This window comes from Pleurodeles waltl, chromosome 11 (genome assembly GCF_031143425.1).
Source record: "Pleurodeles waltl isolate 20211129_DDA chromosome 11, aPleWal1.hap1.20221129, whole genome shotgun sequence".
NCBI lineage: Eukaryota > Metazoa > Chordata > Amphibia > Caudata > Salamandridae > Pleurodeles > Pleurodeles waltl.
The window spans coordinates 18320903-18339289 of NC_090450.1; the positions used below are offsets into that span (position 1 = coordinate 18320903).

The window sequence follows — 18387 nt, forward strand, 5'->3', positions numbered from 1 at the left end:
TACTTGCGCACAGAACTGCAGCTTATTCCAAGCACAGACACTTTGCAAACGGGTTGGGGAGTGCGTATCAGTTGCATGCATGTTAGCAGAAAATGGGCTTGGTTGGAATCCAAGCTTCAAATCAACCATTTAAAGCTGAGGGTGGTAATTTGGGTCCTCAAGGTTTTTTTGTTCAAGTGAAAGACACACAAGTGTTAATTCGAACAGACAACACCTCAACAATGTACAACAACAGTATTTCTCCTGCTTTCTTGGAAAGTGCTGAGACTTTGGTTCCGGGCAATAAAAAAGGTGGATCTCACTGTGGATGGAGCATGCACCAGGGTTTCAGAATGTTTGTGGAGATTCTTTAGGCCATTGAAACACAAACACTCACAAGTGGGGCTGGACAGCAGGTAGTTGATTCTCATCTTCATTTGATGGCCAGTCTAGATTGGGAAGTTTGTCAAATAAAATGTGAAAAGTGAAATCTAAAAGTTTAGCTATTGTTTAGGAGGTGGGCCTGTTTGGGTCCCAAGTTAGAGACGCTTTTGGTCAAATGAAAGAGAAAATTAATTTATACTTTTCCTCAAATCCAACTTGTTGCTAGAGTTATTTGCATGATGACCCACACTGCTTGAATATTGAAGTTTAACGCCTCAGGACCTAGAGTTTGGAGCTTTGAATATCCCTGATGAATTCCCTAAAATGTTGCTGGCTGGAAGAGCCTCACTTATTCTTACATACTACAATGTGAAATGGAAAAGATTTTTACTTTATACTGAATAAAAAGAATAAGACCCCCTGAAAAAGCCTCTTCTCCATTTCTTCTCATCTTTTTTGCTTTGTACAAAAGGGTTTAAGCTACTCATCCTTATGAGGTCATTAGGGGATTTCATGTTACACAAGAACAGCTGTTCAACCATCTTTATTCGCTAAACAAGGTTTTGAGAAATTTGTTTCACTAATTTCCCCTAGTGCCAAAACAGTTTCTAAAATGGGTGCTGAAGATGGTTCTAGCTGCATTGATGAAACCACCCTTTGAAACTATTCACATGTAAGGCGTTCCTCTTGGCTATAACCTCTGGCTGAAAAGCTTGTGAAATGCAGGCATTGTTTGTTAGTGACCAATTCATACATTTTTTCAAAGATAAAGTGGTTAAAACAAATCCTCAATTCATTCCGAAAGTGGCTTTTCAATTGAATAAGATCATTGTGTTGCTGATCTTTTTCCACAAATCCATCATCTGCTGGTGAAAGGTCCTCAACTTCCTTGGACATTAAGGGGGAACAGGCCTTATGCCCAACTCCTGGTGCTCACGCTAAAGGCAGTGCACAGCAGACATTGGGCGTCCTCAGCCATTTGGCTGCAAGGCCTGGCAGTAGGGGTATGGAAATTAAAAACAACATAAAACAATTGAAATTCACTGAAAACACAGTTGAAAACAAGCTGTAGTTCTGACCTAAATGTGACAAACATCTTCACTAGTTATAGTTAGCAAAGCACATATCCACAGAGGCAATACCTCAGTTGATCCAAGTCCTTCTGAGTTTCCTGAGCCGTCTTCAAACCCATCACAAATAGATGCCATTAAAGAATCCCTTCTGCACACTTTTAGTGTGCATCTGGCTCCTTCTGCCATGCCTTCAGGCCCCTTGGAGCTGCAGAGACCTTGAGTTTGGTTAGTACCTGTGGATCTCTCTTCAGGACTCAGGACCCATTACCAGGTACAGTCTTCCACTCTAGCCTGAGTGCCAGGGCCAATGACACCAACTCATGATCCAGTGCTGGAGCCCATGTCAGATTCTAATCCAACATCGGCTTGAGCTCTACTGATGTAGTTGCGTTATAAGATTACAAAAGTGGAACCTGTTGTCACCTTGTTTCTAAGCTTCTGCCTCTACCATGTTAAACTATCAGCACAGGCTTCATTATCATTTTGGTTGTCTCTCTGATTCTGTACCACAGCAGGGTACTTCCCAGGATATTGGTGATAATGGTGGTGAAGAGTATGGCTTGCTCCCTGCTTATTAAACGTATAATGCTGTTAAGGCTTTACCTGAATGTACATGACTTGACAGATGTGCTGTATGTCTAGCATGTGTTCAAAGGTTATGCTTATTCTCACTTTTTGGGGGGTAATAAATTAGGCACAGTTGTAGCCTGTTGAACTATTTCAAGCCCAAAAGCCCTGTAGGCCCCTGTGACATTGACTTTATGATGTCATCAGTGATATCAGAAATTGTCATTTGCGATGGCATTAATGATGTCATTTAACTTGTCATGAGTGATGTAATATCTGACATCAGAAGCATTGCATCAAAGGGCACAGGATATAGTTATTTAAGTAAACTATAGTGTTAGACCTGTCAGACTTAGGGTGGTCATCCCCTAAACTTTTTGCCTTACTCCTCAGTTTTTGCAGAACTTCTTTTGGTTTGCCTTAGGACTCTGTGCACTTTAATTCAGCTAACCAATTCTAAAGTGCATATGCTGTCTCCTTTAAACATGGTGAAATTGACTTACACCGAATTGGCAAATTTAAGTTACTTATAAGTCCCTAATAAAGTGGTACTACTTTTACCCAGGGCCTCGAAATTAAATGTTACTAGTGGGCCTGAAGCACTCATTGTGCCACCCACTTAAGTAGCCTTTTAAACATGTCTCAGGCCTGCCACTGCAGCCTGTGTGTCCAGTTTTAAACTGATGTTTCAACCTGGCAAACTAAACCTTTTGCCATGCCTAAACCTTCATTTTTAATACATCTAAGTCACCCCAATGGTAGGTCGTAAACAATCCATCGGGCAGGGTGCAGTGTATTTAAAAAGTTAGATATGTACTTTTCACTTCTACATGTCCTGGTAGTGAAAAAATCTTACATTTGTTTTTTAGTACTGCAAGGTCTTCCACTCCCATAGGATAAAATTTGGTTAACTTATTACATTTAACTTAGTGATAAATTTCAGTTAGGAGCAGGTAGCAATTTCGAGTTTGGTGTCTACAAAATTGTAATTTATAGACTTTTTTAAAGGCAAAGTCAGATTGTAAGTCACAATTCTGAAAATGGCTGTTATAAATAAGTAGAAATGCCAACAAGGGACTTATTTACAATTGACAACTTTTATATGTAATTACTTAGTCATTCTGAGATGTCCATAAATAACATCCTAAATAAATTAAACAAGTTAATTGATATGATATTTTTCAATCACACAAATCAGGCCAGCAGGTGTAAAAAGTAAAGAAATATTTGTATTTCAACAATACCAAACAAATGGATTACAGAGGTTCACAATTTGACTCTAAAAAATACATAGGTAGTGTGTAATACAAGGTGTAGCCAGAATCATCAGCACCATGTATCTATGTATAAACAACCCACTCAATGTAATAACATAAGATTTGTCCCAAACATGACAGAGATCCAAATCTTAGACACGAGTTGAGTTATACGTCGACGTTTCAGTCCCAGTAGTAAACACCAGTGAGACCATCTTCAGGACTTGAAATTCAAATGAAGAAAGAATACCACCTAGGGGAATGAAACATCATTAAATTAAAGATCTTATAGATATATACCTGCCAGACAACTAAAAGAAGAAATAATGTAAAAATAGAGAAAAGTATAATAAAAGGAAAGCTTTCACTTGAGAACATTCCAAAGATGTGTGCATCACCTTCTGCATAAAAACAGTATTTGCTTGTCAACACCAAGAGAGAAAGTAAAATGTGAATCACAGAGAGAAAACACACAGTGCTCCACACAAGACCCATGACGAAAAACCCAGGGGTTAGTGAAATGGAATCCGTCAAAATTAATATAAGCCACTTACTCAGATGCTATTATATTGGAAGGACTGATGTAAAATAGAAATACCCACAATACATCCAAAATCTTGAAAGGAAGAACCCAGAATGAGCACAAGACCATGATAGGTTTTACAAAACATATGGAGATAATTACTTTAAAAACAACAAGTTAAATTGTTATGTGTTCATGTAAGAAACCAACCAATCACTGGGCACACTATCAATTTGTCAAATTCCAGTTAAAGACTTAATGTCAAAAGGTTTCATTATATATCTGCACTCATGCCCTCATGTGAACTAATTGCTGCCAAAGACTAGTACGAAAAATGCATCCCAACATATGTATTATGGAAAGTGTTTGACAATAACTCTACACAGTGCACAAGTGCAAGACTCAGAGGCTATCATTTATGGCCATTGAGTTTGCTCTGTTTAAATTAAAATTCTTAAGCCGAATACATAACATATGTACATATTACTGACTATTAGATTACAGTCAGAGAGCTACACACTCATTCTAGCATAATGGGTGTTACAAAATGAACAAATAATTGATGTACCTTGCATACAGTGCCAAGCTGAAAACCAGTACAGGACCCAGCAACTTCAATTTTAAAGGGTCCAAGTACACAAACTGGTTGATTTGTCAAAGCTCATATAAAGTTAACGGCTACGTGGAGACTATCAAAAATGCTGAGCGGCGAACGTCGTCTCAGCTGACATTACTTGAAGAATCCTGAGCATCCAGGTACCTCGTGGAAACGGAATAAGTAAGATGACACTATAACGCTAACCCTGTTCCACTATTTCGGGTGTGACATGGGTATTGCAAACTCTGTCTCAGCTGGCTATAGTTGAAGCAGGAACCTTGGGGTGACAAAATAAATAAGCAGGCACTAGAACTCTGAACCTGCTCCATCATTTTGAGTGGGCTGTGAAAGGACCATGTGTACTATTAAAGAGGGATAGCTTTTCTCAAAATGAGTATTAATTGAGAATAATTGAAAATAAATAAAGAAAAAGAAATAAAGAAGGAAAAAAAGATGAGTAGAAACAGCGATAGACAGATAACACTCAGATATGTTTAAAAATGATTATATAAACAGCAAATGATTCAAATACTTGCTTAACAAATAGATGGCACCACATAAAATGACAATGATAGAATCAATTAAACATAAATACATGAAAAGATAAAGTAGACAAAATATTATGTAAATATTCTTATTTTCAGTTTTGACATAAATCTAGAATAAATTCCATCATTGTAGTATGAAGACATTGAGTTACCAAACACATTTCTGAGGGACAATCATTAGGGAACAAAGAGAAATATATCAGTAACCATATTGAAACCTCATTACAGTATAACAAGCATTATTCATTCAAAGGGTAAATTGGACCCCCTTTGTACACTATCAAGTATCCAAACATATATAGAGATACATTCAACTATAATTACAGTAAAAAAACATTGCAGATACAGTAACGGATGGAAACCCATTACAGTGTAGCAAGCATTAACCATTCAAGAGATACATTAAACCTCCTTTGTACACTATCAAGTTTCCAGATCCACCAGTTCTCCTTGATAGTAAACATACAGTCTACCTTTGGTGTGCTGAGAGTTGGCTTACCAATATCAATGACCCACCAGGCAATGTCTTTTTCCGAGTGAAATATTCAGCCATTGGAGCATGTTCAACCTTACATCTGATTCTTGATTGATGTTGGACAATGCGCTTCTTGATTTGTTGAGTTGTTTTCCAACATGGAAGGCTACAAAGACACACAATACAGTAAATTACATTACTTGTATTACAGTTAGAAAAGTGTTGCAGAACAGATTGGTGGTCATTGATGTTAAATGTTTTCCTAGCCCTAGTAGTACTATATGCTGAACATTTGTAATGGCCTTGAATAGGGGTGAGCTGGAACATCTGTTGAATATTGGGAGATGTAGGATCAAGATAGGCCTTATCCAATCTATCTCTCAAATTGGGACTCCCCTTGAAAGCAAATAAAAGTTTATCTTGAAAGATGGGATTACCTGAAACATTGAGACTACGAGTAATTTATTCAGGTCCCAAATTATAATGTGGATGAGATACATTGATGACGTTTTCTAATCCAAAAAAATGACATTGACAGTTTGTTAATAGAAATTCAGCAGTTATAGTAATACTTACCTCAAGAAACTATAACTTGTGCCCTAAGTTAACTGTCAGCTGCGCCCCCACCTTGCTCAGTTTTCTCATGAATAATTTTAGGGGAAATGTTGCAGTGATATTATCAATAATGTCATAGAAGATGTCATGACTGATGTGAGGTAATTAGTAGTGCATAGTGAGAGCACATGTTACAGTTACCTTAGGGCACAAGCTATAGTTTCTTGGGATAAGTATAACTATAACTGCTGAATGTCTGTGGTTTTGTTTGTGTAAAATCTTAACCTAACTATAATGTCCCAGCACATTTGATGGGGCAGGGGACATGTGGCCTATCTCCATGGGCTCTTTGTGGTCCTGGTGTCCCCATACCTGGGGCCAACTTCTGGATTTATGGGGGAGAAGAGCATGCAGCCCGCTTCCAAAGGCCAATGTTGGACCCTGGGACTCCCTGTCGCAGGGCCTGACCATATTATAATTGGAGAGCGGGACACTGGGCCCCCCCTTCCAAGGCTGATTTCGGCCCCAGGGATGCTTTTTCAAGGGGCCCAGCCACATTGTAAGTGGGGAGTGGGCATGTAGCCCCCCTCTCCTGGCCAATTTAGGCCCCAGGGACCCCATCACCCGGGGTCCAGACATATTATAAAGGGGCAGAGAGCACGCAGTCAATTTGGCCCCAGGGACTCTATCCCCTAGGGCCCTCCACCTTTTTCATTGAGGCGGGGACACGTAGCCCCCTCCTTAAGTCAGTATTAACCCCAGTGACCCCATCCCTTGGAGCCAGGACAATTAAAGGTTGGTGCCCTGGAGCCTACCCAGATCACCCACCATATTGTTGGGGCTGTGAGCGGAGCCCCAAGGGTCCTGCAGCCCCAGCTGACTCCCTGCCTCCAGTGGGAGCCGTCATATAAATCTTCTGCTCTCTGCGTCATCTATTTCATTAAGGTGAGCCTTTTTTGAATGTATGTTTAATTCAGTATATAATTGATTCTAACACCTGCGCAATTATTGGCTACTATGGATTAATACATATATTAATAGAGATGTGGATATATATATATATATATATATATATATATATATATATATACATATAAGCTGAAATGCTTGCACCCACCATCTACTGCAGGCATAGTTATTATGAGTACTGCTGGCAATTCTGAAAGATCAAAAACTGGACAAGAAAACAAGTTACTTACCTGTAACTACAGTTATCCACTATTGGTATCTTTCATGAATTCACATGCGACCCACCCTCATTATTTTGAGGCTCACCTTCCTTTTCAGTACAGAACCTACACTCTAGTGCTGGAAAATCTGAGGGAATGAGCCTCTTTTGGGAATATTCTAGAGGGAGCTGGCGCCTGATTGGTCATAAGTCAAGTTTGGTTCTTTTTTACAAAAGGACATGGATAAGCTATATCTTTGAGTTTGCTAACACTATAGCCTATGGAAAATTTTACTTACTGCTTTTTTAGGATATCGCGGGACTCCCACTTTCCACGATGGGATGATTCAAGCATGTGAATTTATGAATGATACCAATACTGTATAACTGTAGTTACAGGTAAGTAAATAGCTTTCTTTTCCTTCAAGGGGGCTAATAAAACCTAGTGTGGGAAAAAGTATTTAAAAAATATATATATTTTTAGCCCCTGGCGGGGTCCCTGTCCTACCACCAGCCCCAGGGGGTCAAGGTACTCCTTCCCTTCCCCCTTGTGTTTAAAAAAAAACAAATTCTCTGGACTTGGCTGAGTCCAAATCCCAATATGGCTGCCACCTGATTGAAGTGATGGCAGCCAATCAGATCTCATTTTGAGATCTGTCATTTCCGTGGACCCTCTGCATCCCCGGGTATACATAAATCTTTTTTCTTTAATAACTCCAAAACTACTGATAGGATTTACACCAAATTAAAAAAAAACACTGTTTCTGGACCACGATCTAGCTTTCTACCACGATCTAGCTTTCTACCAAATTTGGTGTAATTCCGTTCAGCGGTTCATGCTGCAGTCGTGTTCAATATCCCTATGGGAAATTGTATGGGAATAACACATTTTAGGACCCACCTTTTTTTCAGCCCCTATGTGACAAATCACCACAAAACTTTCCAAACTGCAGCTGAACTGACTGACACACTAGTTTTGATATCTTCATGAAGATTTGTTAAACGGTGCCAAAGTTATTAGAAAAACAAAAAACACTTTTCCTATAGGAACTAGGTCCTAACTATAACTACCTAGTGGCGACCACCAGTAAGATATATTCCTTTGTCTAAGCTGTGTGTGTGTGTGTGGAGAGCCTGTTGCAGTCTAAAGACGATAACATTACAGCATTGTCTGCACAGTCAGTGTGTAGCAGATATTATATATATGTATCCATTTGTCTTAACAGTGTGTGTGTGTGGAGAGCCTGATGCAGTCTGAAGGTGATAACATAACAGCATTGTCTGCTTTGTCAGTGTGTAGCAGTAGATGGCACATGAGGTTGGTTATGGGAGTGAATGTGAGGTCTAGGATGTTCTCCTAATTATGGGTGGACTACAGATTGAAGATTTTATCCGTCAAGGTCTTGCCTCATGAATTACTTGGTAAATTGAAGGTATATATGGTTACTTGCATTATTCCAACGTTGCAGTATTGTTGGAAATAGACACGTAGTGTAAAAGGCTTAGACTGGACTTTAAAGTTAAAATCTGGAAGCAGCAACACATCCCAAATATGTCATCTTTAGTAGATGAGAGTCCATTTGAAATGTAGATGTAATCAAGATAGAGCACCATTTAACATGACAAAATTTGTTCTCCAACGATCCACATATATATTTACAACAACAACTCTTTAATTGTGAATACCAATATTAGAAGCTCTAGGCCCCAGCCCTACATTCATGTTGTTGATGATCCCCATACATGCAAAACTAGGAGCATGTGAAGCAATTGGGATACATAAAAGAAATGAAACATAGTTCAATTATGATAGTCACCATAAATAAAGGGATGGCAAGCTAAATCATAAAAGATAAGCACCACTGGTTTGCTTTTTTTGGTCTAAAATAAAGCAGCGCATTTCTTCTGAGCTCCTCTTATGTGTGCTGGCCACAGGTGAATGCTGGCCACAGGTGACTATGAAAGGTGACTAGTCAACCGTGTCAAACAAGAACAAGTGATATAGTAGGAACCGCACTGCAATGGGAGCCAATTATGCTTTTACCAAATGGATGCTGTTGATTTTCCTTGGTCATAGTCTAACTGTTAGACCCGGTCAGCAGATCCTCACACACAAGATAAATAGATATCCATATCCTTGTCCAGCAGTCTGCAGAAGCCCTCACTTTCCTAACAACTTTTGGAACTAATCAGCCGCCAGAAGTGGTGCACTTCCCAGTGAGAACTCTGAATCCAACATCCTGTTGAAGCCACAATTTGTGCAGCATTGACCAGCAAACGTCCTGCTTTCCTTCTGTTATTGTCCCTGCTGCTGGGGTCTGCCCCTGTTTGAGGCTATTTTCTTCTTACCAGCACATTTTTGCAGCACTGAATATGTGCACTTTATCACTAGCCCAGCATTCCTTTATGTCCACATAGGCTAGAAGTGAAAAAGCTGGAAAAGGCTAGCATTATTGAGGAATTGTGGCCTTAAATTATCCACCAGCAGTGCTAAATTGTCCCTATTAATGTGATGATGAAATATTAAAATTATTGTATATTTCTTTTGAAATTCATGATGAAAAAACACACCATCCTAACATCTTTGACAAGTAAACATGTTTGTTGACGTGTTAAAACATTGGCATTCATTAACTTTACATTCATTTTTTGTTTCAGGTGCAATGGGGAATTCATGATGAAAATACAACCACTGTTATGGTCAATGGGTCGTTTCTTTCTATCACAAGTAAGTAGGCCCTGTGTTACGAAGTTCATTTATAGTAACTGGATCTTTAATTCTGACCATGTTATAAAAATATTATTCACTTGTTGAGTAGAGTAAGAAGATTAGTAAGGCATGTGATTTTGTTGTGAAATAATGCCTGGAACTCACACCCCCACGTACACTTCCTCTAATATCACTTCATACCACAATAGTGAGACTAAGGACATTTGTTAAACGTTTGACAGTCAGCAATGTCCAAGCAAAGTAAATACCATGTACTGGGCAAAGGTCATATCATTGGAAAAATGTATCATGCCTGGCAGACCTGCATTGCTTAGGTGATTCTAGGTGGTAGACCTTGAAAGCAGGGAGTCTCTAAGGGTATGGGGGACATTAAAGCATTTTTCAGTTCAGGACTGATCCACTCAAGATTCCCAGGCAGAAGGGACACTGGCAGGAATGAAGTTAACGAAACTGTAACTCCATTCTCTTTAATGGAGACTTTGTCCACAGTGTGCATTACTTTCCCGCCAGGTTCCCAGGAGATAAGCAGGAGAGACATCTGGCATCTTGTTTTAATGTTATTTTTTATTGATTACCACTAGGGACAGGAACACTCCATTTCTTTTCATCTGGAACACTGGAATGAGAACCTGCGGGTAATTTCGCATTTCCACATCCACCTGCCCCAGAATGGAAAAAGGGTGAAACACTGGCAAAATTCCATGCAAAACAAGAATTTATTGTTCCAGATCTACAAGATGGGCACATTTCTGACCTCTCCCATTGCGCTGGCGCACAAATTGCTGCCCTGCACCAACATAGGCACCTTAGCACCATGGTGCAAGAGTGCCTGCGTTCTGGGGATGATTGTTTTTGTACAGGAAAGGACACCTTCCTGCACAAAAACAATCAGAAGAGGTGTTTTCGTCTTTCTGCAGCACACATAGGAAGAGGGAACAATGGGAGAAATAAACATATTTCTACCCTTTACATCACTCCTATGCCACCCCTGAGGTGGTGTAGGAATCTGATGCATTCCCAGACTTGTAAATCTGGGATTGTGTCAGATTCCTTCAGTTCCATGGGTGTTGTGTGGGAACACCCCAAGGAGCACCCATGGAACGCCACTTTCACGCAGTGTTATGCGTGAAAGGAGTACATATTTACAAGGCCATGAAGAGCCATGCAGGGTGGCTTTAGGTGACCTTGTAAATATAGGCTGGCACACTGTGCCACGAGAGAGTCAAACAAATGACTCTTTGGTGGCCAAGTGTGCTGCAATGGCCTCACATGTTTTATTTCTACCCACAGAGCATCGGTTTCTGTTTGTGGGTGAAAATTCCTTCATTTCCCTTTCTGAGCAGGAATGTGGCTCACCTTCAGTCTCACTGCCCCCAGTAATGCCGGTGGGGCTTCAATCAAGTCTTCAGGTCAAACACTGGGGCAAGACATCTGCGAATCAGTACCAATTTCTGAGTGTTATTCCCCAAAAACTTCTAATGGAGAATATTTTTACCCCCTTGAATTTACAGCTATGCCCACAATCAGTTACTATGGGGGGATCGAAATATCGGTCAGAAAGCCAACTGATTAAAAATCACTTCTCAATTGTGAAATAGCTACTTTTTTTGCATTTTCTATTTTCAGTTTCAGGCATTATTCATGTATCTCTGATCTACTTTGTGACCTAATTCACACATTAGTTTAGTCTAATCACCTTAATTAATTGATTAATTCTAAAATTCACCAAGTGATTGTCAGCTCCATATCCTTCTCCAGACAAATTTTACCATAACATAATTCCTGTGCAAATTATTGTCCTTCAGCATTTACAAAATACAGCCATATGTTAATCACTGCCAACAGAAAAAAGAGACACCACTATCTCCCCTTCTTAGATGTCTTTGTTAACTCCTCTTCTGTGCGAGGATTACATTTAATAATCTGTTCGTCACCTTTAAATCTCCATTATTTGTCTGTGAAGATCTTCCACTGCATCCCTAACAAAAATTTGAAATGAGCCATCCTCCACCTCTTCTGATTTACCAACACTGATGACTGCACATTCACTGTCATGAATCTCCAGATTTGTGCCCAGCTTCCTCTTTAAATACTTACTTAAGCTGATTTCTTTCAAGAAAGCCATTAGTAAATTGCTATTCAAATTACCTTCTGCTGCAACCCAGTTCCACTGATCTGCCTTCCTACCCGGCTTGTTCCACCTGTCTGTCTCTTTCCTTCTTTACATCTTGGTCTCTGTTCTTCTCCTCTATTCCCAGAGGTGTTCTGGGGCTTCATGTGTGCATCAGAAGTACTCTAAATACAGTAAATATATGCAAATGAAGCCATTTCGCTGACTCTTGCTACAGCATTAATGATCTGGACTATTACTGAAGTGTGTTTTTGAGTTTGAAGAGGTGATGCTTTGCGTAACATCTGTTCGACCAAAGTTTAGTGTGCATCATCAACTCTGTCTTGAACAGAGAGAGGTGTTAGTTTTACAGAACTTAAAAATGATGAAATGATGCATTGTGTTTTCTTTGTTTTTGTCAAGATGCCACATACCTTGATAAGGTTCTTCTGGCCGTAACAGAACAAAATGAAAGCAGAGCCTCATTTGATGGTGGAATTTCTGTGACAGTCTCAGCAAGACTGGGAGCACTGACTTTTGTTACAAGCTTTGACAACTCTTATCAGAACAGGACAGAAGGACTTCTGGGTAAGCAGACACAAGTCATGAGCTGGTTGGCATGCCTGTTTTTTGTCTCACCAATGATCTATTCCAACCAGCACATGTCTTGTAAAGAACACCACTGTTAGGGTTTGCATCCAGTAGCACTGCTTGCTTTCATGAGAACCAAATGACTGGATTTGTATTTTATTAAGCCTTACCTTAGAATTGTCAAGGTGAGTACTTGCCATTGGCCTACTGCCATTGCTGATTTAAACCTCAAATGTGCTGCTTGTGAGTGAATAAACAAAGGTGAATTTTGGAGGAATGCTGTCCATGACTAAAGCAGAATGTTGTGGCAACTTTAGAATTGAGGAGCGACAGGGCATTTCCAAACAGTCGGTGAAGGATCCATCCATGCAGCTCGGAGTTCCCTGGCATTATTGACAGGTTATGGTACCTCTTTGTGCTTGTGGAGTCTCTGTCATCTCTGGTTCCAGAAACACCTTATCAGCAAGCTAGCCTATGCAAAAGCACCATTTACGTACTGCTGGAGCGTATGCTCCCAACACTTTATTTGTGTGACTTGATTGGTCCTCACCTTTTCTCCGCTAACAGCTGCTGCCAGCTGCTTATGCTGGGTTATCCTCACACCCTTGACTATAGCAAAGAACTTCCTTTTATCCAACCAAGTGTCTTGCACTCTGCACACCAGTGTCAGAACCTAATAAGTACCTACTCTTACCCAAAGGTACGTCTTCTCTAGGCAAGGGTCCTGTCAGTGTTTTTGTGATGAGACGACTCTACTCAGCCAGACAGGTGCAATGTCCTTAGATGGTGGTGATCGTAATACCTGAAATAAACTGAGTGACACATCAAGGGGACTTATCTGTCCCAGTCACAAAGGCCTGATTTAAAGTTTAGAGGCCAGGTTACTCCATCACAAACATGAGGCATAACTGGTCTGCCTTTTTAGAAAGTGCCATAGGGTATAATACACTTGTAATAAATTGCATAGGATATCGTGCCCAGAGTTTGTGTCATATTGTCACAAAAACAGATTTGTAGACATGGAACAGCACAAACTTTGGACATATTTTACCACGGACCATGCTACAAAAAAATTGGTAAAAAGTTATGCAAAAAAGTTTGACATTTTAAAAAGAACAAATGATCATCTTGATGGTTGACTAACACTCAATATCTTATTTTGCTTTTCAGGTGTCTTTAACGAAGATATAACTGATGACCTAATGGCGGCCAATGGAACAAGGCTTCACTTTGATGGCATAAAGCTGCCCAATGAGTCCCTGATCTTTGCAATGGGAATGACATGTATGAAAATACTGCATTTCATGTTTGTGAATGATAGTGCAAAAAAAAGGTGTTGCTTGTAGTACCACTCCTTGGCACTGGATAAATCAATTTTCACCAAATTGGAACGTTCTCTGAGCACGTACCTCTTTGTAGAAAATCTGAAAATTGATTAATTCCTTGTTAACAATATTAGAAACAAATGTTTTCTAGTGTGCATTTTCAAAATATTGTGGTTTCACTTAAAAATGAATTTTCAAATATTATCAGAATTTGCATTTTAACTGTTCCATGAAGAGTTGAAGACTGGGCAGGCAATTGCACAAAAAAACGACTGGCAATATATACTTGGCCTTTGTCTGGGCAGGACATCATTTGTTATGAAAATGGTGATTTAGCCTAGATCCAGGTTCAAAGGGCTGTGAAATCTTCTTTCCAAATGCAGCCAAAGACACTTAATGAGAGGGCCAAAAATGTATTTTTAGGAGATGTGTTCCAGACTTATGGCCTCATTCCTAGTTTGCCGATCACAACGCGGGACCGCCGAGCTCATGGGGAGGACACCACCGCCATGGTGGTGGGATACACCCGCACCCTATTACAATGTTCCCTCCAGTCTGACCGGCAGGAACATTGTAATAGAGCGTTCCGGCTGGTCAGACCGGCGGGAACAGTGCTACGAGATAGTACTCAGCTCCCTTAAAGAAGGCGAGTGCTGTCTCGTAGCACAGGGGGGCTGACCAGCATCCACAGAATGCGCACTGTCTGCCAAGCAGACAATGCGCATTCCAACCGTTCTGGGCAGTGGGGCCCCTGTACTGCCCTTGACATGTGCATGGGCAGTGTATGGGCCCCCCTGTGGCCTCAAGCACACCCTGACCACCAGCCTTTCCATGCCGGTGACCCACCATGGAAAGGCTGGTGGTGAGGAGAGTTGTAATCAACCAGGCAGCACTGAGTTCAGGCGGCCGTCACAAAGTCAGGAACCATGTTCCCGGCGGGGGCAGCGGGCCCCTGGCGGTTTTGCTTGCCAGGGTTGTAATTAGGCAGTCGCATCGCCCAGAGTGCGGCGGTTCCGACCATCAACATGAGTGTGGCGGTCCTCGGACCGCCACACTCGTAATGAGGCCCCTAGGGCCTCATTATGAGTTGGGTGGTTGAATCACCAAACTCAACTACAACGGGGGTGAGGCGGCTGTCAAGCCGGCGGCCTCACCCCTGTAGTACTACAATGTTTCCACCAGGCTGAACGGCAGAAACTTCCTGTTATGACGTTTCCACCAGTCAGCCAGATGGAAACAGTGCGGCGGCATTGGCCTCGGCTCCCTAAGGGAGGTTAGGCCAATGCCGTCACACAGCACCCGTGAAATGCAAAGGCAGACAGTGCTCACTCCGAGGGTGCTGTCAGTGGGGCCCCTGCACTGCCCATGACATGGTCAATGGCAGTGCAGAGTCCTCCCTGTGGCCCCCAGCACTGGCGTTCCATCAGCCTTTTTATGACAGGAACCCTGCCATGAAAGGGCTGGCGTAATGCAAAGTTGTGATCAGCACGGTGGTGCCAAACTCAGCACCATGTTGCTGACCACGGCTTTGACCTCCGCCAACCTGTCGGGATCCATGATCAAAGTCAGGATTGTGACAGCCACTGCCAGTCGCCAAACTCGTAATTGAGCCCTTAGAGTCATTAACCAATCTACAAAGAGCAGATGCCACACGATTTGAGGTAAGAAAATACAAAATTCTTAGTGCTCATCTTTTTACTTGCACTTAAAATCATGTACTGATAGGCATTACTGCTACTCTCATAAAAATATAGATTGGTCTGATTCCTGGTGTGAGCCCTTGTTTATGCTGGATCAGCTGAAATCTAAATAAAAGTTCCCTATGGCAACACTGAGGCCCTCATTACGAGTGACGGAGGTCTTAAGACCGCCACACTTGCAGTGGCAGTCTTACTGCTGCAGTCCCGGCGGTAAAAAACGCCACATTACGAGTTCAGCAGTTTGGACGAAGCCAAACCTCCACAACACAGCCAATCCTGCCGGTGCTGTCAGACTGGCGCAGCTGGCAGTGAGCTGCTCTAGGTCGGTGGCATGCCTAAGACTGCCGGCCGTATTACGAGACAGCAAACCGCCCGACTTTTTTGGGCGGTCGTCCTGCCATGAAAACCCTGACAGTAACACACCTGGCGACAGGAATCCCGATTCCTGTCACCGGCACACGCATCCCCACACATCCACACACTTGCAGACACAAGCGCCCACCCGACTGTACGCATATATCTAAAAACCTCCACCTGACCACACACATACATCCAAACACCCTCACCCAACCGCACACATTCATCCAAACACCCCCACCTGGCTCATGCATACATCCAAGCACCTCCATCCAACTGCACGCATACATCCAAACACTCCCACTCTCTTGCACAGAGACACGCACCCCCACACAACCGAACAAAAGCAGACACGCACCCCTACCCAACCGCACGCATACATACAGACACCCCCACCCAACCGAACACACTCACCCCCACCCAAACACAGACACGCACCCCCACTCGTACGCATGCATACTCACCCCACTCTGCATATATTCACACACACACACCCCCTCCGCATATATTCACACACACCCCACCGCATACATTCACACACACACACACCACCACGCACGCATACAGTCACACACACATGCATGCACACCCATTCTGACATACACACATGCTCACACACAGACACAAACACACCACACACAAGCATCTACCATACAAACACTCCCCCTTCTGGTCCGATATTGTCTGGGCCGCACAGCAGCCTACGTTGGGGTGGATGTTGGCGGTTCCATCGCCAATGCCGCACCGCCGTGCAAGGACCGCCATGCCATATTACTTCTCGTATTATGGTGGGCGGAGTACTTCCGGCATGGCAGTGCTTGCAAAAGACCACCAAAGTCGAAATGAGGGCCTAGGTCCTGATGTAGGTGCTCTTATTTCAAAACATTTGTGTATATAATTAAAGAAGGTAGCAACTTCTGGCCTACCTTATTGAGCTACTATTGTCACAATGAGTCGAGAAGCAAACTCAGGCAATGCTTTGGCAATGTCAGGAGCTATGTCTGTCCATCTTTCATATTCCCAACATCAGCACCATCTTCTTTCCTACTATATCAGACCTGCGGCTAGTGAGATTGCTTCCTTGGTTTCCTCAAAACATCATAACTGAGCCAACTGTTTGCTAGAATAGAGACTCTATTTGAGTGTGGGGATGATGTTCTTGAATTCACAGATCTCTGTCCTGTTCTTGGGGGAGATGACAATTCAGAGTCAGCTAATTTTCTCCATCCAATGGATTCTAGCATTGGATAGTTTATAGACTTTGAAAATACATACAGTGTTAATACTATTTATAAATGGAAAGTTCAGAGAGATTTGTTCCCTCTTCAGAGGATACCATTCTTTTGCAGATGTCATTCAGAAAGATGCAGATGTCATATATCTCACTAAAGCATTCACAAAAAAGGAAGCCTGTATTTAGTCAGCTATGTTGACATCATTTGACTAATCAATGAAAAACCTGGTTCCCTTTCAATCAAGCCTTGTTAGACCCTGTAAAAAGGGTGCTGAAGTCAGAACATTATCTCTTTTTGATTCATACAGTGTTCTTTAGCCTGAGCTGCCAGGTTAGTAATCTGTTAATTCAAGTTTAGCCATTGTGCTATTGCTTCCACAGTCTTTAGCTTCTGTTTCTGGTTTTCCAGTTCATAAATTATCCTGGCAATCCTCCTCACAAGGTTTTCTCCTCTTAGTTCCCTCTCTGCTAGGCTGCCTGGGATTTCCTGATTCACAATTTCACCTCCGACAAAATGTGTAAGCCAGCATTAGTTTTTATCCCTTGGCATTCTCTACTTTACCATAGCCTAGTACTCCAGTGGTTATTTTGACAAAATATTGAGTTAAAAATATCGAGGCACACAAATATCAAGTTTTTAATTTTGTAATACTAAATATCGTGATGCAGGAATATTATTGACAAACATATTGACTTTCTAAGGTGAGTAACGTAGATGTTACAAATATCTATGTTCTTAATATTATTCACAAAAATGTCGTAATAAATATTGTTTGTTAATTATCGTTATGTATTTTACTATATATTTTTTTATTGCATATGTTATAAATTGTATTATTATTGGTAATGTTTTTTCATAGGGTTTGTAAAATTGTTGTTGTTTTTAAATTTAATTATTAATTGTAATTCTTATTGTAGTGGGTTGTGGGGTTTATAGTTGTAGAGGGTGTGTAGTAAATTAATTATAATTAATAATAATTGTAATTATTAATTATTTAATTGAAAACTAATTACGTAAATTGTGTAGTTAATTTATTTTTCACTTATGTTTTAGGTGCGAGTTGTGGGGTTAGGGGCAAAGGACAGGAAGTTAATTAATTATAATTAATTAATTATTTTTAAATAATAATTATGTAATTGATAAATATGTAAATTGTGAAATTAATTTATTTTTCAGTTATATTTTAGGTGTGGGTAGTTGGGTTTGTAGGGT

At 41.1% G+C, this 18387-nt stretch overlaps 1 protein-coding gene across 2 annotated transcripts in view; it reads left to right on the forward strand.

Moving 5' to 3' along the window:
* The window catches only part of LOC138265247 (fibrillin-2-like), a 514969-nt gene that overhangs the window by 190193 nt on the left and 306389 nt on the right, over positions 1 to 18387 (forward strand). Inside the window, exons 21-23 of one of the 2 annotated variants that reach the window (XM_069212836.1) lie at positions 9785 to 9854; positions 12391 to 12555; positions 13729 to 13842. In XM_069212836.1, the coding sequence (XP_069068937.1) occupies positions 9785 to 9854; positions 12391 to 12555; positions 13729 to 13842 (349 nt within the window). The remainder of the gene's footprint in view (positions 1 to 9784; positions 9855 to 12390; positions 12556 to 13728; positions 13843 to 18387) is intronic. The other variant, XM_069212838.1, reaches the window with a different exon arrangement.